Source organism: Planococcus citri, chromosome 5, assembly GCF_950023065.1.
Source record: "Planococcus citri chromosome 5, ihPlaCitr1.1, whole genome shotgun sequence".
Classification (NCBI taxonomy): domain Eukaryota; kingdom Metazoa; phylum Arthropoda; class Insecta; order Hemiptera; family Pseudococcidae; genus Planococcus; species Planococcus citri.
In genome coordinates this window covers 29,623,887-29,645,873 of record NC_088681.1, presented here as the reverse complement: position 1 = coordinate 29,645,873, position 21,987 = coordinate 29,623,887, and the positions used below count along the sequence as shown (strand labels likewise).

Below are 21,987 nucleotides of genomic sequence, written 5' to 3'. Positions count from 1 at the left end.
CAATGAGAATCGATCCGGGGATCAATTTTCAATTTTTCATATCAATTTTATGAAATCTTGATTACCTATTCCGTGGAAAAGTATGCAAATTTAAATGTTTAAAAATTCATTAAAAACCAAAAAATTGAAATCAGCTTTTGAAATTAGTAACAAAGATGGTGTGTTTTGTAGATCTTCATTCGATTTTTACTGTTGGACAAAAAATTTCTTATTCTGGTAAAAATAAGAGTAGATTACCTCAAAAAAAAATACAAAATACAAAATACAAAATAATTTAAAAAAATTAAAAACCAGAAAAGTACGTTAAGAAATCGAAAAATAAAAAAACTCAAAAAACTAGTACTTACTTAGTGAAAAATTGAAAACAATAATTTCAGATTTTCAGTACTTGTTAAAAAAATTTTTCCAAGATAATTTCACTTGCATCTTTTTTTAAGGGTGTAATAAATTTTATACCGATTTTAGTATTTTTTAAGCTACTCGTTTTTCTTCTTAAAAGAGGATGAAAAAATGATGGGAAGATTTTTATCAATACAATTGCGTCACAGTTTTTTTCATTCAAGTGGATGGATAATTTTCTACAATTTTTTCTAATCTATAAAATCATTAATAAATTTAGCATAAATTAACATAGGTGCTTTAAAAATTAAACACTTACGATAAATAGTAGATATCTGATCAAATACACATGGTGATCGATTTTACGTTTTAAAATCAGACAATACAAATTCCAAGTGAAAATCTTGGGAAAATATCACATTTATCTACAATGGAAACAGAATATTTCACTTTGAGCAGACAAGACTTAACTACATCACATCCACCGAGTACAAACTGAAATAAAATTGAATTCTGAGCAAACCAAATATTAGGTATGTTTAGTCTCACAGATTGAACGAACCACCCATTGACATGTGTTTCTTTTATTTGCTTAGGTACGTATCAATATCGTGGGATCATTGAAAAATACTATGCATGTGGTAAAAACTACTACGTGTGATATTTATTTTTTGTGCAGTAAACTTTGCTGCAGATGTGGGGGATGATTCTTATCATTTACGAAATACGTACCATATTTATGAAAGAACTGCCCCTCTGCTTACCTATCATATTTTCACATTTGTGAGAAATTTTTCATTTTAATGGACCAATTCGTATCTAACTATTTTTTCTCAGGCGTTTCACAACTATGGTACTTTTAAGTACCTAAGTATAGTTAAAACGGTCGCATAAGTCTGCCCATAAGAAATTATTGCAAAAATTATTTTCAAATCGTGAAGAAGAATTTCTAACATCATAACATAATGCTTCCAATAGGTTCATCTTGTCCTTCTTCGTGAATCTAGTGATTTATTCTTTTTTTACATAACACACATTCCACATTGTACTTACCATTGAACAATTTGTTAAAAGCCAATTGAAAGAATCCACACTCCAGAGACTTGCACAAATGAGATGTCCAAACGTCCAAGCTGATCTTTGTAAAATCAACTAACCAATTCGTGCGTGGGCAAATTGAGTCCGTATTGTAAAATAAAAATTGCAATTACATTAAGAGCTAAGTCGGATAAAAAATTTTGTAACTAAGGTAAGGATGGTCACGCGTCTTATAATTAAGTTAGAAAAATTGATACATTCCGACACATAAAATGTGCGATATTGTTCACATAGAGCACACGATCCCAGATGTGTAAATGGTGCGACCTCTTGACCACCTTGGTTAAATATATCCTTAGATCGATAATTGCGAGGCTTTTTACGAGTCTATTTTTCCGCTTAAATGATCACCTAGCGTATAGATAAAGGTATCTATATTATAGTTACGTAATTGATGCGGGTGCTCTGTCGATGTCTTCGGCATCACCCATCATTCCATCAATACTCTCGACTTAAGAAGAGATCATCCGAAGTAGGCATACCTAATACTTCTGGAACAGAAAAGCGAAAAAAACCAATTACGTAATATTTTCGAAGAAATAGGTAAGAATTATCGAAAAATTTCCGAATTAATTAGCGGCTATGATAGAGTATATAAAATGAACAGAGGAGGAAGCACATACCGATATTCCTACGTGTGTATGGGTAAAGAAAGGTACCCATATGCATACGTAAGTACTCGAGTATGTACTTGTACGATCACGAGCATCGTAGAACTATAGAAAAGCCGCAAACGGATTTCCTCGTAATACGTGTACATACACAAGTGTATCTAGATTTTATGTGGGTATGCAAATAATTAAACCAGAACCTAGTACTTACGAAAATTTCTTTCGTTGTTGAAAGATCATTCACATTCACACAATCGTTGGAAAAAATTTAGGTAGGTACCGGAAAACAGGTTAATCAACGACTTGCATTAGATCTACTGCATGGGATCCTAAAACGTCTAGCTAAGCATTAATTTCATTAATGCAAATGATTCGATATAGACCGATGCACAAATTTAACGAAATAACATCGAAAGTGCATCTTTATTCGAACTCTGAAACTGATTTACTCGTAATTCAGGGTTTCTCAGTACCTACTGAATTGTCTCCTTACTTACCTCAGATTCTCTTCTGGTGGGAAATTTTAATTCAAAAAAAAAAAAAAACAAAAAACAACAAAAAACTGTGAGTACATTGGAGATTGAATTTTATGTGGTGTTATATTTTATAAAACTTTCCATCTTTGTTCAAGGAATCCCAAAATGAGACATTAGATATTATTATTTTCTCGAAAAAAGGTGTTGCAGATTTAAGAGTACCTAATTTGCGATGTATGCATTATTTGGGAATGGAGGGGGGCTGGAAGAGGGAAACGGTATTCAGTCTCAACTAGAAAGGGCGAACGGTTCACACGTTGTTTTGACCCACGAAAATTGGAAAAGCAATAGTAGTCCGGCATATGACAATAGGAGTAATTGCACCCCCCCCCGCCGATCCTCCGGGACAACTTTTTTCTTAAAGAGGACATCCTGAGGAACATTTTAAAGAAAACTTGCCAAAAAAAAAGTTGGCCTTACTTACAAAATGGCGGCCATTTTGATTGACAGGTCAGCCGAAATCGCAGATTTTGCGTTTTAACATAGGACTTGCACGAACTTTTTCAAACTTTACAAAGGTACCTAGATCGAAAGATCATGCAAAAATTTATCACCTGTCAAAATTTCAAGTGCTAAAGTGCGTTTTTCGATTTTTGGTGAATTTTTGAAAATCAAATTTAGGGCAAAAATGAGGAAAAAAATAAAAATTTTACCAAATTGACCAAGAAAGCTGAAATTTGGGATATACCCTATTTTCGACATGCCAAATCGATTGGAAACGGTTTCAACCCGTTTTGAGCAGTTCTGGAGCCTCCAGCAGATTTTTGAAACTCGAAATTCCCACAAAATTCCATCAAATTGGAGTTGTAAAGCTAAAATTTATTCTAAAAACTAATTTCAATACGCTACGAAGTACTGCAGGTGAATTTCAAGTCGTTTTGAAGACTCCAGCGACTTTTTGAAAATTCCTGATGCCTCCAGCAGATTTTTGAAACTTGAAATTTCCCCAAAATTTCATCAAATGGAGATGGAAAGTTGAAATTTACTGTATACTCCAATTTCAACACCCTCTGAAGACGACTTCAGGTGGGTTCAAGTCATTTTAGGGCCTCCAGTGATTTTTTTGAAAATAACTGGAGCCTCTAGTAGATTTCCGTTTCCAATCGATTTGGCATGTCGAAAATAGGGTATATCCCAAATTTCAGCTTTCTTGGTCAATTTGGTAGAATTTTTATTTTTTTCCTCATTTTTGCCCTAAATTTGATTTTCAAAAATTCACCAAAAATCGAAAAACGCACTTTAGCACTTGAAATTTTGACAGGTGATAAATTTTTGCATGATCTTTCGATCTACCTTTGTAAAGTTTGAAAAAGTTCGTGCAAGTCCTATGTTAAAACGCAAAATCTGCGATTTCGGCTGACCTGTCAATCAAAATGGCCGCCATTTTGTAAGTAAGGCCAACTTTTTTTTTGGCAAGTTTTCTTTAAAATGTTCCTCAGGATGTCCTCTTTAAGAAAAAAGTTGTCCCGGAGGATCGGCGGGGGGGGGGGGGGTGCAATTACTCCTATTGTCATGTGCCGGACTATAGATTTTGTACGTCGATAGCCTGTTTGCCTACCGTTTGATATTTACGTAAAATGTGTTTGTTTCATTGCATTCATCATGTAGAATAAAAGTATCTTACAATGCAGGGATTGAACTGGAATTATTACGTATTGAGTGCATTTGTTTCGTTTGCTTCGCTCATTCAGCAATCGCATGCACTTAATTCGCAATAATCTCGTACCAATCGTATTACAAAATTCATAAAAGCGTTCCATGTGGAATGACAGAGACCTGAAAATAAAAATCCTTAGGTAAATTAAAGAAAAATTTAGAGAAAGTGTCTGGCCTTATTGTGCTGCTTGATGATTACAATTTTTGAAATATCATTCATTTGAAAAAAAAAACGAGTTAAGAAGCGACCCCTCCTCAATACTAAATTTCAGTAGACTAATTTAATTTCTTGATTTTTGGCAAATTTTTGAAAATAGTCGAAATGATCCAAAAATTGATGACAAAATAAAACTTTTTAAATTGAAACACAATCGAGTTGAAAAGTTGTTGGAGTTTCGGTGACTAGCAAAACCCCAGTGACCAAAATTATAGATGCAGTTGCGAATTGCTCCGGTTGTACGTGGTATAGAATTTTGAACTTTTTTTTTTCAAATTGTAGTACTTTGAGAAGGTAATCAACGAATTATGTCAAAATCAGTGTTGCCACTTTCAAAAACCTAAAAAAATCGATTTAAAAACTTATAATTTAAATATAACCATGATCTCGACGAGTAAAAGTTTTGAAAAAATTCTCAGTTTTAGTCCTTTTCAGGTAGAATAACATATCAAAAAATTGGACTGGCATTTTTTTTTTCATTTTTGAGAAAAAAAATTACAAGTTTGGCACTGATTGCAAAAATACCATCAGTAACATAAAAAATGAAAATTTTTGCATTTTTGAGATATTTTACCAATGTGTAGACGAACATGTGAAAAATCCCCCTCCCCCATTCGTCAACGAATTGACAAGAAATACAATTTTTCGTGCTATAATTTTAAAAGTGAAACATATTGAAAAGGAGACGTCAGTGATCCAAATTTCAGCTCATTTTGAATGATTTATAGTTGTGAAGGTTACCTTTTTGGTATAACATTTTTCCAACATGTCTTTGACGAAATGATGGTCTACAAATCAATTTTAAACATTGAAAATCATTTTCAAAAATATTTTAGTGGCTGGAAAAAATCGAATTGTCACCAGCCAAGAATTTCGCTGCCAAGTTAGCACACCTGACGTAATAGAATTTCAAATTAGAATCATCTACCTATTATAACAATTTCACTTTCAACTGGTAGTTTTCCAAATACTTATCTAGGTATTATTATTGAAATCGTACTTATTTATTATTATTTTTTCGTTACTGTAGTTTCGTCTAGACACCGTTGATTCCAACCCACCATATCTATAGACTTCCTCCATTACCTACATTCTTCCAAAATACAAACGACAATCTGAGAAATCACACTCACACACACGCATCTTTCTGTTATGCTAATTTCGTGATTTTCGAAATATCAGCGGAAGATGATCAGCCCTCGGGTGTATTACGCGTGCTATTACGAGACTGCAGACGCAGAGGACACCCATATTATACCTATGCCTACCTACGACTACTCAAATCGCCAAGCTTGGTCAAGTTTTGGTGGACTGACGATGCTGTATACGAGTACCATATCTATCTGTAAGGTGAAGAAAAATTATACTATATAATCTAGTGTCATAATACTCGTACTCGCGAAGAAGTTACTCAATACGGATGAAAGCGAAATAACAATTTATTCTCATTCACGCATTCTTCTAAGAGTACATTATTGGCGGCCTGCACTCGCTATACTCTCGCATATAGCATATACGTAGGTCCAGGTACCTATAGTTTTTAAATATTGCGCAGATACGACTATAGCTTACTGTACTCTACATAGAGAATAGCTATACACGAAACGTTGAATAAAAGAGACGAGGTGTTAAAATAATAAAAAACCAGCGAAGCAGCGGTATAGTTCTACGTACAAATAGCATAGTCTTAAATATCGTCACAGATTACGTAAGATGTATATCTACCTATCTAACTGGACAGTTGGACACAGTGGACAGTTAACAATCCAAGCTTTAAACTATAAGATGGTTACTGGTTAGAATGAGATGACATTTCCATCCTGCGATGATTTTTTCCCTTCTAGTTTCAATCACCGATCACCCTGGTAGTATCGTTCGCGTTCGGTTGGTTTTCTCACGCTTATTTATTCTGCTCGATGCCTCTCGTTGCGAGAAAAAAAGTCACCGTAGCTGGTTTTATTCGAGCGGAAAATCGCCTACCGGTTACAGAGATTAACGTACAAGTACACAAGCGCCACCTGCACTGTGCCTACTGCTTACCTACCACCAGCACGATCAATCTTCCATCAGTTCCATCGTCGCGTCGGGTACTTTTATATTTCCGTAATTGGTGTAGAAAGAAATTATTTCTGAATGCTAAGTGGCCTTGTCGATCGTATGCGATGCGTTCGACTTCGACACAGTCCCTTTCCGGCTTTGTAATCAGACCGCCATCGTCATCCACATCGCGTAATCGTAATCGAACAATTAGCCGAGGCGATGAAGAAAGAAATTGCCGAGGAGCTGCGATCACGCACGTTTATGTATAGAAATGAATAATATCTGGAATCGTACGTACCTATAGGTAAAGGTATGGTTACTTGGCCGGTATATGAGTTGAGAAAAATACTATAAAAATCAATCAGCACCTGTCACATCTTCTTTTTGTACTTTCCCTTTACCTTAAAACTTAGGTATTTTTATTATCGAATTCCGCGCAGCTATTATGGTATAGGTATTCGTATAGAGCCTCTGCATATTACGATTGCCGAGCACGTACATTCGTTCGCAGTTTCAGAGTAATTATTAGAATACTTTCGTTGCTTAACTCGATCCTGAATCGTAGATGTCTCGGAAGTCGTCTCTTGATTAATACATTTTACGATAAAATTAGCCAAAGGTTTATTATGTTGGTGCTAGGTGACTGTGGGATGGGCGATGCGGCGGTTCCCTTTCGTCTATCTCTCTCTTCCTCGTCTTTCGAGTGTACCTATTCAAAGATATGTGCATTGTATACACAATCGGTAGAATCTGTATAATTAACAATTCGAGTGTATAATGATACTTGACCGTATCGCGTTAACACCTTAAGGCGTATTTTATTTATTGTATAAAGACTTTAATGACACCGCATTCTCGAATATAGGAAGAGGTACCTCCATCATTCAATCGCAGTGTGATATTTGCTGATGATTGAAACGCTGAATTGTCGATTCGATTGTTATTATTTAGACCTGCACATAATGTGTTTTTTTTGTTTGAGGGATGATTAAAACATTATTTTAAATAACCTGGGCAGAGCAAATTTCATCTGATTACTCACCTTAAACCATACGTATGATTCAGTGTGAAAAAATGTATACTTAGGTAGGTATTTTTTGATGACAATTATTATCGTTTTCATATTTTCCTGATGCCTACCATCTATCTCGTTTAATCGATTTGATTTTGTTTTAATTTGATCAAATTGATTTAAATTCAATTTGAACTAATGCAATCATATTATATTTGATCAAATTCAAAGTGGATTAGGTAAATTGAATTTCTTTTAACGAATGATGATTGGATCATCAAGATGAGGCACAACCGCATATACCTACTTAATTTCATCAATAGGTACCTATTTGACTGCTCTACTTTTACTTTAATCCAAACTTTTTGTTGAAATTGAATCAAATTAGATCAACGATGAAGATTATTGGGTGAGTGATAAAATTTGGATTAAAACGGTGAATTTAATTGATCAATTGAAAGAGATTGATTGATTTCATTTGATTTCTGCAGATCACAAATAACAAATTAGATACACCTTTTGAGCTGATGATTATTTTGGACTTCTTTTGTGTAAGGTATAATGAGTGAGGGGAGGGGGGAAGTCCATCAAGGCCAGGGTTAGGGATGATTCAATTATGGATTCGATTAGAGTCACGATTCGGATTAAAAATTCCGTGATTTGATTCGTGATTCAAATCACCTTTTTTTAAACGTGATTCGTGATCCGTGATTGGTGATTAATATTTTTATTTGAAAATAATTATGAGCCAAATCACGTTCACAAATCATTTTTTTTGTTCCTCGTTCTCAATGCATTAGGTTAGGTAGACAAATTCCCTTTGATTTTCGCAATACGTTATCGACTTTAAAGTGATGTTTCAAAGAATTTTATTGTTGCCTTTACCTACCGCAATTTTTCCAAAATTTCATGAATTTTTTTTTACAATCTTCAGTAATTTTTGTGCTCATTTTGCAACGATTTTTTATGATCTTTTATGCAGTTTTTTTTTCAAACTTTATTCGACTTTCGCTCAAATTCTGAGATATTTTATCAAACCACGGTCATTTGCAATTCTGTTTATGTCATTTTAATAATTTTTCAACATTTCACGATATTTTATGCAAATTTTGCTAAAATTACCTATATGGTACGCAGGATTTTATTAGTATTCCATGATGTTGGTGCTTTCGAAGCGTTCTTATATCGTTTTAAACATGTTTCAGCGATGTTTTGTGCAATTTTCACAAAATTTCGACAAAGTTTCACCAAAATTTCATAAGTTTTTTTTACCTTCTTTTTAACGATTCTTCTTTTTACGAATTTTTACGTCATTATTAATGCATTTTAATAACCCTATGTTTGATGCAAATTTCACTGAATTTTTATTAGGTAGGTACTTTTCTTGAAGTTTCGTCAATTTGTGGTATGTAACTTTAAAAGATTTTAATATGAGTTGGTAGATATTTTTGAAGTATTTCTTCAAGTTTTCAATATGTTTCATTGTTTCGGCAACGTTCTATGCAAATTTTTTAAAATGGTGATTTTCGTATAGGTACCTATTTTCATACCATTTCAAAAAGTTTTCGATTTTTGGGGAAATTTTGACAAAAACAGTCTTGATAGAGATATTTTAATCCAAAAATTTCGTTCCTGGCGATTTTCGACTATTTTTTGTGAGGTAGAAGAGGGGGAAGAGGGGAATGAAAATTTGTCGATTTTAAATAGATACCTACCTAAGCATGTAGGTATTTAGGTACATATTTTAAAATTCCCCAAAAATGAGAAAAAATATGTTTTTTCCTAAGAATGGCATGATCAAGAATGGAGATCACTTTTTCTTAACGTTGCCTTAGTTATTAATGACCTGTCCTCAAACGTAACTAGCGAATGGAAAATTCGTTCTAGTCTCTAAAAATGATTTCTATTGCAGGTTACTTACCTGCACTTAGATTTAAGTACGACAGTTCAGTATTTTGCTCCCATCTCCATAAGTTATTTTTTCATAATGAAAAAATTCCGCGAAACGTTCAGGCTCACAACTGAGAATGTAGTCCCTTTCGGAGGCCTCCCCGGGGGCTCCCCCTCAAATTTTAAAAACATACAAATCCACTTGATGTAAAATTTTTTTTTGAAAATTGTCAATTTCCCTGTCAAAATTCTTTTTAATCTAATCCAGTTTTCAAAAAAAAAAAAATCTCTCGTTTCTAAGGCACTGTGTCCCTTTCTCCTGCACGTACAAATTCTCCTCAACTTGGATAAATAATAAGTAAATTGGAAAAAAATCGTACTTATTAATAATTCTAAATTTTGGCTTCATAACACTAGGAAACGATTTTGAACTTTTTTTGTGTGTTTTGGGTTGAAAATGGGCTTAATCGAGTTTAGACCCTAAAACAAAAAACAGAGTGAGTTTTTTAAAGAGTTAAGTTTTTGTGGTCAAGAGAGGCTGTCAAAGTTGCAAATATGACTGTTTTTGCCCAACTTCAAGAGTTTGTAGCGACATCAGTATTGTTTTGCGAAGAGCCAAGGTCATTTTCGGATTCTACGCACTTTTTTAAGTAAACTACTTTCCCCGATTTTTGATTTTCCAAGTTTCAAGCGCATAAGGTTAATTTTTCTAAATACGAAAAATTCAATTTGAACTTCGGGTGAACACAGTTCCGCGCCTCGGTTACGTGGTGGAGTAACGCCAGCGTCGCGCGCTCTGAGTTTTAAAATATTATACAAAATAAATATCTTCCGTATGCGCTTGAAAGTTTGAAAATCAAAAATCAGGGAAAGTAGTTTACTTAAAAAAGTGCGTAGAATCCGAAAATGACCTTGGCTCTTCGCAAAACAATACTGATGTCGCTACAAACTCTTGAAGTTGGGCAAAAACAGTCATATTTGCAACTTTGACAGCCTCTCCTGACCACAAAAACAACTCAAATTGAAAAACCACACTCTGTTTTTTGTTTTAGGGTCTAAAGTATCGATTAAGCCCATTTTTAACCCGAACATAAATTTACCGTTTCCTAGTGTAATTTTTCTGGAGAACTTTCTTTTCAAGAGTTTCTCAAACTTCTAAGTAATATTGACTCCTTACGCTGCCTCTGAATAAGCCATTGAAAATGTATGTTTTATTGTTGAAAAAATTGAAAGGCAGCTCAGTCATAAATGTATCAGCGTTGAACTTCTCGATAATTTTAAAACTTGAGTGTCGAATGTTGAATTAATCTCGAAGTACCTAATACTGTATCGTGAAATCACGCAAAAAGATCCCACACTTGGACGAACAATGTAAATTAAAACCAAAACACGTCTTGAAATTCTAACAATAGTTTTACCGCGCCTACTCACATCCTATACCTATAATCGCCACAAGATAAATAATAATATTCCGAACACGTTGGAATTAGAGAGAAAAACCATACAGCCTATATCTCCTTATTCATTCGATCAACCTATGCTATTTCTTTGAAAAATCAAATAATTGAATATATGAACCTACTTACCTATTATTCGCATAAATACATATACATAGTACCTACCTAAGTACGTATATTTAATTAAATTGAAAAAACTTATACCTAGGTTGTACTTTATAAATTTTTGCAGACTAAACGGCAACTCTACCGTGAGCAGCTTTTACCCCATAAAGGAGGGAAAATACCAGATGGTGCTTTTCAAGTGGACAGGCTGGCGTTAAATCGTCTAAATAAAGAAGGAATTTCGATCCCGGATGGTATCCTGTTCGAACAGAGGCCCCGCGAATCGCATTACCAAGATTCCAGAGTCGACCCAGACATTGCTCGTAGTATCATAAGATTAAAGCAAACGCCTGACGGACGTTATACGCCCGCCGAAGGTCGATATCCTACGTTCGAGAATGAGATCGAGTCCACTTACGTGATACAGCCGCCTTATTTCGGCCACCACGAAGTTTTACCGTCTTTTAGACCAAAACCTGGAGGTTCGCTTCAGATACCGGCTAGATTAAGTTATAGTAAATTATTCAAGGATAGGAATCCTTGGTATAGTGATCGACTTAATCATAATTCATTTTTAACGGATCATCAGGTGAGCAAATTATCATAATGTAGATTATAGAAATAGCCCATTTCTACCCCTTTTCTAAAATGTAAGAACCAAAAATCGAAAAACCAACAATGGCAGCTCAAAAGTCAAAGTGCAGCTCGATTCAATTAGTTTGGTTGTCAAGCTCATCTTGGAAGGAAAAATTGAGTAGAATGAACTGCCACTACGTACCTACCTATACTCTCTCAAGTCAAAAATATTAAAAAAAAACAAGAAAATAGAAAAAGTCATTACTTAGGTATTTTTAAATTTTTTTGATGACATTTGGAAATTATGTTGAACTATCAAGAACAGAATTTTTAAATTAATATTTCAACACGAGATTATGACTGGGCGAGGCAGAATTTTTTGAAATGAAAAATTCAATATAACATTCCTATACTGAGGAATTCCCCAAATTTATGATTTCTATTTCAGCAAAAAATTTGATGCTGGAAATCAGATTTTTCCACGTGCCTGTCTCTTTTCTCCATTTGAACTCAAAAATGCATTCATTATAGGGTGAATTTTGAAAAAAAAAAGTCGGAGGATTTCGACCAAAAGTAGAGACTTACATTTTGAGTTGAAAATCACTCGAAGGGAAGGCATAAGGTTTCAAAAGAGGAGGCATTTTTGAAAAAATCTTGATTTTCGCTCATACTCCCTACCCAACTTGTTCTGAAAAAAATTAGATAATAAATCAGTTCCAAAAAGTAGTATTTGAGATTCTGCGTCGACCTAGGCTATTGTCAGGGTTCTTCTGAGAGGCTGAACTGAATTTGCGAACCGTTTATTTGAAGCTACGTAAATTCATGTTTTGAGAATATTTTTTTCTCAAATATTTCGCATTAATTTGATGTTAAAATATCAAAAAAATAGACTACCTATCATTTTTAAAACGGGAAGAAAATTATGCCAATTTTTTTTTGGTGTTTGTAATTACTTGATTATTACACCCATCGTGTGAGATTTAGATCGAGTTGGTAAGGCCAAGTTTTTTGATTAGGTCTAAGAATTTTTTTATTTCGGAATGGTCGTCTGGTATGAATATGGATCTTTCATCTATTTGTAGGGATAGTCTGTGCTGATGTAAGGAGGGACATTGAAATAGTAAGTGTTGGACAGATATAAATTCTGACAGGCAGAACTGGCATGTGGGTTTCGGGGCCTTTTCATAGAGGTGATTGTGTGTGATTTTTGTGTGGCCAATTCTCAATCTGGTTATAATGATTTCTTCAAGTCTGTTTAAGTGGGAGAGGTTTTTCCAAGGATGGACTGATTTTTTATGTTGAAAGAGCTTGTTTGTGGTTTAGAGGGACCAAAAGTTTTACCATTTCTTAAGTGTGCTTTGGGTGAAGATAGACTTGAGGTCGTCAGCTCTGATAAATGTAAGGGGAGAAAGGGTGGTGGCAGATTTTGCATTAATATCTACAATTTCATTTCCTAAGATTCCAACGTTGGCTGGGTACATACCTACATAAACTGTATGAAGAAGTTTGAATTTTGTAAGTCAAATAGAGTTTTATGAATATTTTTGACCATTGTTGCCAGTTTCAAAAAATTGAGAAAAATAGACAAATAAACCTATCAACTTTTCCCAATTTTTTAAAATGGACAAGTAATGAATTATTAATGACCAATTGGTACTATTGTGTTTTGAAATACTTCCCCAGATCGTAAAATATTTGAGAAAAAAGTAGGTATGATTCAAAACGCGAATTTACCTAAAATAAGCGTTTTTTAAACTTCCAACTACTCAGTAGAAACTCAAAAGGTGCTCGAATTTTTATGACGATAACCTACGTAGGTCCATGCGAAATCTCAAATAGTTACTACCTTGTGGAATTGATCCATTTCCTACAATACTGGTGAGATAGGACGTAGGAGCTAGACCAAAAAACACATGGATTTTTTCAAAAATGCTCATTTTTTGAGAACCTACAACTTCCCTCCGAAGACTACTCCATAGCTAAAATTTTTTCTGAGAGACTTCCAACTGAAAATAAAAGTCTCCGCTGAATTTGGTTATAATCCTCCGATTATTTTTTTGTTTGATTCACCCTCATTTATCAATGATTTAAATTATGCTTTTCTATCAACGAAAAATTTACCTATAATATGCCATCTTTTTTTTTCAAAATTGAGAAGAGTCGAATCCAAAAAATTGATAAATTTTTGAACTCAGGGTCCTTGAATTATGGAAATCAGCATGTCACACTATCTACACTTTCATAATTTTTCGAACCCTTTTTTCAAAATTGAAGGGCTGAAGAAGCATTGAGGGGTTGTTTCCAAAGAATACTCAAGCACACTTATTTGAATTCCAAATGTCATAAATGTAATTCCTAATTATTTTGATCTTGTTTAAGAGCACAAGGGGGAAGAGGGAGTGGTTCATAGAGCGTCTGGATCAAAAAATAAATAGATATAATGGACCTATTTTTTAAAAATTTGAACAAAATCGGTAGCATTGTCCCCGCTCGCTGAGAAGTTGAAGACTATTTTGAAAATTCGTTTGTTGAAGTGTACCTCAGAACGTAAAAAAGTCTTCAATGTAATTTTACTAGATTTTTAAAATGTATAGTTCTCACAATCAAACTTCCTCAAATATGTTTTCTTTTGGGTGTGATTTAATACCACGACAAAAAAGGGCGTCAGCACGACAAGCATAGGCACTTTCACGCCAGAAAAATCATTTCCACGACTAAATTGGAAATTCACGACAATAAAGAGCTTACCCCGACATAAAAGGTACTCCAACGACAAAATAATGTATCAAACGACGAATTAAAAAATTCACGACATTTAATTACTTTCCACTGCTATATAAGGCAATGCACGACAAAATTTTTCTATCAAAAACAGGCATTTCACCGACAGAAATAAACGTTTCAAAATATTAAAATGATACCAAAAAAACGAAGTAGGTATGTAAAAAATTGTTCTTTATAGAAGTAATGTTTTGTGGACTTTGATGGATGACCCCCTTTGTTTTTTGACCTCAGGTACGAAGCGAAAGGGGGCTAAGGAGAGACAGTTTGCCCCCCTCCGGTTCCGCGAAAGTAGGAAAAACTTGGGAAATTGTGAGAAATTCAAAAAAGTTAGGAAAATATAAAAATTCCAACAATATTTTAGTTTCAGTTTTCAAAAATTCAAATTTTTTACAATCATGAATTTAATTATCGTTTATTTGCCGACAAAATCGCCGATCTATCCTCAAAATTCTCATTTTCCCCCTAAGATTTTGCCCTCGCTTCGCTTAGGTCAATTTGGTTCTCTTCTACTGAGTCACAATTTCACTCAAATTTTTTTGAAAGAAACCCTCAGTTGATTATTTGTTAAAATTTGTACAAAATATAAACGTAATTGAACTGATAATGTTCTGTCGTGTATGAAATTATTTTGTCGTGAATACTGCTTATCTCGTTATTAAATCGTAGTCGTTCATAAATACTTTATTGTCGGGCGTCATCTGGCGTGGAACTTCATAATTTTTCGTCGTTCATTCATCTTTTATGAACGAAAAAATGCTTGTCGTGATGACGCCCTTTTTCGTCGTGCAAAAAATATTTCCCCTTTTTTTTTTTACATGACCACTTTCCTCTAACAGTATTTTTCGAGATTCCCCTTTTGAGAATAGTAAAATCGATCTCGAATTAATGAGAATCGACGTATCACGCCATATCTTTATTAATTAATTTTTTGATTTTTTTTTTCAAAATTGAAGTATGGCATCTGTTGATATTTTTGGGTTGAAAAATGGAGAGCAAAGGCTGTATTTTTCCAACAAGAATTTTTTAGAGTTTTCGATCAAAATCAGAATAACCTTCCTCCCCTTCTCCAGCGATGAAAATGAGCCAACTGAACTTTAGTGCTGAAAAAATGTCAAAATGTTTGGTATCTAAGCTTTCATTTTTTCACATAAAAATGTTATGTCGATCAAAAAATCTAAATCTCATTTCGTAATCCCTTATTCAATTTGATTCAGAATTATCGAACACCCTGCACCACTGTTATATTGCTCTCTACTTTACGAAATATCTTAATGCATAAAGTAGGCTAATATTGTAATTCGACATATTTTTCTAGCAATGGCCATCATCAATTTGGGGCTCCTATGTACCAGAAATATACTTCAATGGTATAGGTTTTGAAAGTGAACGTAACAAAGGATACATTCCAGATTTTCCCTCCCTGACAGATATCCCATTGACATCATTCGTTTGCGACAGGTCCGGTAAAATGTATCCAGATCCAGAAGCAAAATGCCAGGTAATTTATTATTACGCATACTTTATGTCATATTTTAACACTTAAATTGCACGAATTTTCGACCAATGTGGCGTGTAGTGCAGTGCACTGTACCTAAAATCTATCTCAATAGTACGTCATATAGACACACTTACCTAGATGCCATCAATCGTCATAAATAGAGGAATAATAATAATTACATAAGGTACACTACATCATAGGGCGCATGCATTCCACGTTCGGCTTGTAATTAATTGTTCATTCAACACGCTCCAAAATGGTCTTAATAATAATTAAGACTTCGAGAAAAAAAAAGAAAAAGAAAAGAATGGGTAGGTAAAAAAAAAAGAGGGCCAACGAAAGCGCATAAATCAACAAGATTAATGGAACGGCTTCCATGCACGCGAAATTGATGTAATTGTATCAAATAGTCTCTCGATTATCGTCGTACTCCTAATGATGTTTAATTTACTTATACTTAAATACCTCTCTCTCTTCAATCGCACCACGTTGTTGGTCATCGAAATACTCTCGTAAGCCAGACCTGGTCACCTGTTACGCTCATTTTATCGCGTCTAGATGCAGCTTCCGCGTAATATTTACTATACTTATAGGATGCTTGCTACGTTGAAAACTACCTTAATTATATCGTCTTCTCTCGGCTACTTTACCTTTTTATCCTCCTATAACAATTTGTATGCATAAGGAAACAAAAATATTTGTGTAATTTCCTCACTTCCATACAACACGTACCTACAACGGACGCGTGTTTTTACGAGTAATTTAACGTAGGTACATAAATGTGACAGCATCGTCGACTTGTCGTTTTTTTAAAACATGAATCTGGGATTAACTGATGTTCCAATGTACCATAATATAGGTACCTTTACCCGAGTTTATGCTGTAGAGTGAGTCATCAAAAATTATATCTACGAACGAATTCAGTCGTACTTTTTATCGAATAACAAGTGCCAACATATAAATACCAGTACCAATGTATTTCTCATCTGGAGGACGAAAATTATATTATAAAGGTCATATACCTACCGGAGAAATTTATATTAAAAATTAATACATATACCGGTACCATTTAGAATTCGCGACAGAAACTGGTTTACTATTTTTATACATATATCGAGCGTTTTTATTATTAATTATCGTTTAATTCGGTTGATAAAATGTGTTCACTCTGAATTAAATGATAGAATATAGCTATTAAATACCTACCAAGTCGTAAAAATCACATTATTTGGTCTTCAGGTGCAAAATTTATTTAGATTATGTAATCGTTGGGGGATTTTTTCGCGAGTTGTGGTGAGTTTATATTTTACATTTGACAAATGATCGGGTTTCAATTTTTTCTCATCCGTCTTAATAAGTACATATGAGGTACCTAGGTATTTTTGAAATCTGGATGATGTTTTTCGCTTGTAGATTAATAAATTATTATTTTATTTATACATGAAAAATTTCTCCTTTCAAGGTCAATATATTGATTCGAATTAAGTACGTAGGTAATTATTTATTTTTGGCAGTAGAAAATTACATTATTTTGTGACGTAAAATTCTAGGTCGTTTTATGTAACTTGAGAGACCTCTTGATCATTCAGTTACCGATTTATTTATTTGTATTTTTTTATTTTTTCAAGAGCATTGAACTTGTGAGGCAGCTTATAAAAAACATATTCAGCTCCCCAAACAGAAAATTGAGAGTCTCGCTGAGATTTAAATCTTGCAAAATGGTGCAATTTGAATCAAAATCACATCTATGTAGAACCCCAATTTCTGTATAAGTGAGGATAGTAATATTTTTAAGGACCCAATTTCTTCGAAAAAAATTTCTCAAAAAGCAGAAATGTGTGACTGGATACCTAGAGCTTGAAGAATCTTTTTTTAGGCCATATTCCGGCCAACTCAATCCGTTCGAGTGCCACTTTTGGCCGAGGTATACCTAACGTACCTACGAAAAAAGAGTATTTTTGGACTCTATTTTTTTGAAAAAAATATGACCTAAAATATGGATTTTTGGGATACTACAATATTCTAATATATTTTTGGACAATATTTTAAAAATTCAAAGCTCTGTAGGTCCTTCAGTTGTTGTTTTTTTGGACAACTGAAATGTTTTTAGGGAGGAATGCTATGCTTAACATACTTTAGTGAGGATAATAAGTGAGTCGGTACGCTCAAGGGGAGAGGGGGGGGGGTTCGACCTGGAAAACATTTTTGAACTGAATGAAGAAAAATCGATATTTTGAAAGAGCGTTCAAAGATACATCACCAGGCCAAATTTCATGTGTTGAATTTCATTTTTCAATTGTTGATGAATAATTTTTGAAAATTTAAATACTCACTTCCTCCCCCAAATAAAAAAATTGATCAAATTGAAGTAAAAATTTAAAATTTGGTTTACATTTTTTATGACTCGAATTGAATATTGTTGGAATTCGAGCCAGATTCTGGAGCCTCCAGAGAATTTTTGAATTTTCCAGATCCAAAAAAAGTGTCATAAAAAGGGTATTCAGCACTCATACCTAAATTTTCATTAGTGTTTTTTGTCCCTTAGGTCGATTTTAAAAACAGTTTCTACCCATTCAAACCCAAAATTTTCTTCAACGAATACTTACTTTTGAAAAAAAATTATGCTCCATTTTTAATTCCTAAAATCACATTGCGACTTTTTTAAACTATTTTGGGCTTGTAACGAATGTTTTGAATTTTTCAGAGTCTTTGAAAAAGATTATAGGAGTCTGAAAATTTCTGTTCAAATCGGTTGAAAGGGTCAAAAATCAGTTCTTGAATCAGAACTTGAAGGAATTTGAAAATTCGTGTTTGAATCAGTCAAAAAGACCATGCTGATGCTGAATTCAAAATTTACAGGAGCTGGATTTCATTTTGGGCTTTCTCCTTATTCTTAATATAATTTTTCCAGAGCTGGAAAATTAAAAAGAACACTATGTTTACCTACTGAAATGTTAGAGCATTTTGTAATTTTTAGAATTCAGATTCCCCCCCCCCCCCCCTAAATATGACATTTAGTTAATGAAAGATCCAAGGAATATTCAAATGAGCAGTTGTGAAAATGATGAATCAATTCTGATTATTGAAATGGGCAATAGAAAACCAAAATGATCATTATAATGATGCTGTTCGAAATCTAATTTCTTCAATACCTACTTTAAGACGATTGATCTTCCTACCCAGTGAGCCCATCTCACAAGGGATCAAGTTCAAGTATTATGTTAATCTCTTACATTTTTTTATCTATTCAAAAAATCAACATCCGATGAACATCTCCATAGGCTAAGTACATAGTAGGTACCTGTAGGCAGTGCTGATTTACCGTGAATATAAATCTCTTGCATCCATCTTCAATGATGAACAATTCTGATAAACGTTTATCTACGTTCTTCACAATTACCTACTTCGACGAGAGCATTCGTTTTCACGACATAAAAGCGATACATATTACCTACTCAGTGCCTAGACCTACCTACGAGTACATAATAATTCAATATGCGACGTAAACATTTGTTCCGCAGAAAAGCTCCGTTTCATGGTTACGCATCAGAAATACATACAGAGTTTCATGACCATGTAATGTAGACTTGATTTAGTTTCGTTGCATTTAAAAAAAATAATGTTGTTTCGATTAAAATAGTTAGATTAGTAAAAGTATCATCGAAATAGGGTTCCTGGCTAGATATTTTGGGTATAATGACGACTCACTTTTTATCTGCTCGTAGATGTTGATCTGACGAATAATCATTGGCTGAAAAAATCAAATAGGAAAACTCAATTAAAATTCAAAACTTCATTAAAACATCAAACAACATCGTCGAGTTCAGGGGAAGAATTTTCGGAAAATGGTGGTTTTTCCCCTCCTGAGCGGTTGAAAATTCAAATTTTTTTGTGGCAAATTCGTGTTTGGAATTTTTTTCTGCAATGGTTTATATTAATTGAGCCAAAATATCGAAAGACATCATTTCTGAAACTGGGGAAATATTTTGAAATGCAGTGATGCCAATTTTTTGGACATCCAATAAATTTCAAAAAATTGAATAAATTGATAAACTTTGGCCCATTTTTCTTGATTTTTGACTTTTGGAACAGGACCACTTCTTTCAAACCAGGTTATGTGGTGGCTAGAGCAGAAAACATTATTTTTTTCGAAAATGTATCCATTTTGAGGCTCCAAATTTCCCCTTTTGGGGCATTTTTGAAGCTAAATTTTTTTTTCTGAATGACTTATTTCAACTCAACATAAAGGTTTGCACTGAATTTGGTCAAAATCCTCCAACATTTTTTTTCACGATTCACTCTATACAAACATTGCAATCAAAAATTTTATTGCAATACTGGTTCAAATAAGATTGAAGACGTTGAATTAGGGATGGAAATTTGGAATCCAAAACTTTTCTTGACTTGGGTCTAAGAGTCCACTACATTAATACACAGGTACTTCATTAATTAGACACAGATGGGAAAAAAATAGAAGGATGAAGGAGATTCCGTAATCATTCAGTAGGCTTCTCAATTCATAAAATCCACAAACCGGAGCTGAACGACGATGAATTTCCCATTTAGGTATATGAGTCATATCCTCGCACGATAATTTTCATATCGCGATAAGTATCAAATTTTAATCACGAATTAAGAAGAAGAAAGCTATCACAATTCTTTCATTTTTTTTTTGGCAAATCATAAATTAGCAAAAAAAATTTAGGAAATCCCCCAAAAATCCCAAGTGGAGGTAACTAGATACATCCGTATATACCTACAAAATCTCGAAAACCATCTTAGCCACGTTTTCATTCGCACAATTGGCTAGTCTAGGTCGAAGATGAAGAAAACAAAAAACAAAATAAAAATCAATGTCAATCTTTGCGACTCGTATGCGTAACTCAAACGTGTCTTATCTCATTTCTCCTTCAAACATAGGTATGTAAAATGAAATTTTAATCTTGAGATGTACCATATACACAGTACATAGATATACGAAAAGATGGTACAAAACAACGCTCTGTAATTAAAGGCGGACGAAAAAGAAAGTCAACAAAATGAAAATCGTCGACACAATTATTACAGGCAGGAGTAGAGGTATCATCGATCTACAATATACCTACACAGTGTCGGTATCTGCGTATCTCTGAAGCTGAAGAGGTACGTATCTCTACACTTACACCATAATCCCATACTTATGAGAATACCATCGCTTTGTAAAGCATCTAAATCCGATCAGTTGGCTAGCTTCCGACCAAAGGTGCTGGTTTGTTGTTAATAAAACCAACGCTTTCGTATACCATACCTACTTATTTCTATATACTATCTCTATGCATAGTTTTATCGCCCCGGTCACTTAGAAACGCAATGTTAAGAAAAAAAGAATAAAACTACAAAGTGGAATCGCTGCAGCACGATTATCGCAACATTACACTCGGTTACACTAGGTTAATTCTTCTTAAACTCAACTACATATTATTTTAAGCATTCGTGTGTACTGTACCTTACTTTCGAGCAATTAAGTACGTATTACATACAGAATACCTACGAGGTACATAAACATACCTCTCAGATACTTACACGTATATTTTTTTAGAAGAAAAATTACTCGTATACACAAAAGATTAGGAAAAAACACATGTACCTATATGAGGTATTGCTCCAAAAAAATACACTGTTGGACTTTTGCGTTTTACGTAGACTTAAATTAAGTTACGTAATAAAAGGTTACCTAGCTGACCTCTGATCGCATCTCGCACATTCCAACTTCCAAGTAACTAATCTATCTCGCTGTAGATATTTGTATCAAAACACCATCTTGGTCAATTGCTCGAGGTACGAGTTTATAAAGATCTCGCTATTCAAATGTAATGTACTTACACAGAACCGGAATTAGAATATCTATAAGAGAAGATTCTTTTTCTTTATATGGAAAAAATTTCTGGACGAGATGATTACGGTCGGTGGATTCTTTTTTCCTGCATTTTGAAAAACAGGTACCATATTGCGTGAATCGTGATGGAATGGGTACATAACATTGAGGTAGGTCGTCTTTGAGAAACTGAAAGAGGTGAATATAAAAGTTCCAAAATGATGAGTTCCCAATGAAGCTGAAAAAATTGCACACTTCATATTAAATTCCAAATTCAAGTTCATCAGTTCAAAAATGTTTTTAAAAAGGGAATT

The 21,987-nt window shown here is 33.8% G+C and overlaps 1 protein-coding gene across 1 annotated transcript in view; it reads left to right on the top strand.

Annotated features, from left to right (window-relative positions):
* Positions 1–21,987, top strand: part of LOC135846717 (uncharacterized) — a 69,487-nt gene that overhangs the window by 12,738 nt on the left and 34,762 nt on the right. The window contains exons 2-3 of the mRNA XM_065365960.1: positions 11,089–11,550; positions 15,637–15,819. Of these exons, the coding sequence (XP_065222032.1) occupies positions 11,089–11,550; positions 15,637–15,819 (645 nt within the window). The remainder of the gene's footprint in view (positions 1–11,088; positions 11,551–15,636; positions 15,820–21,987) is intronic.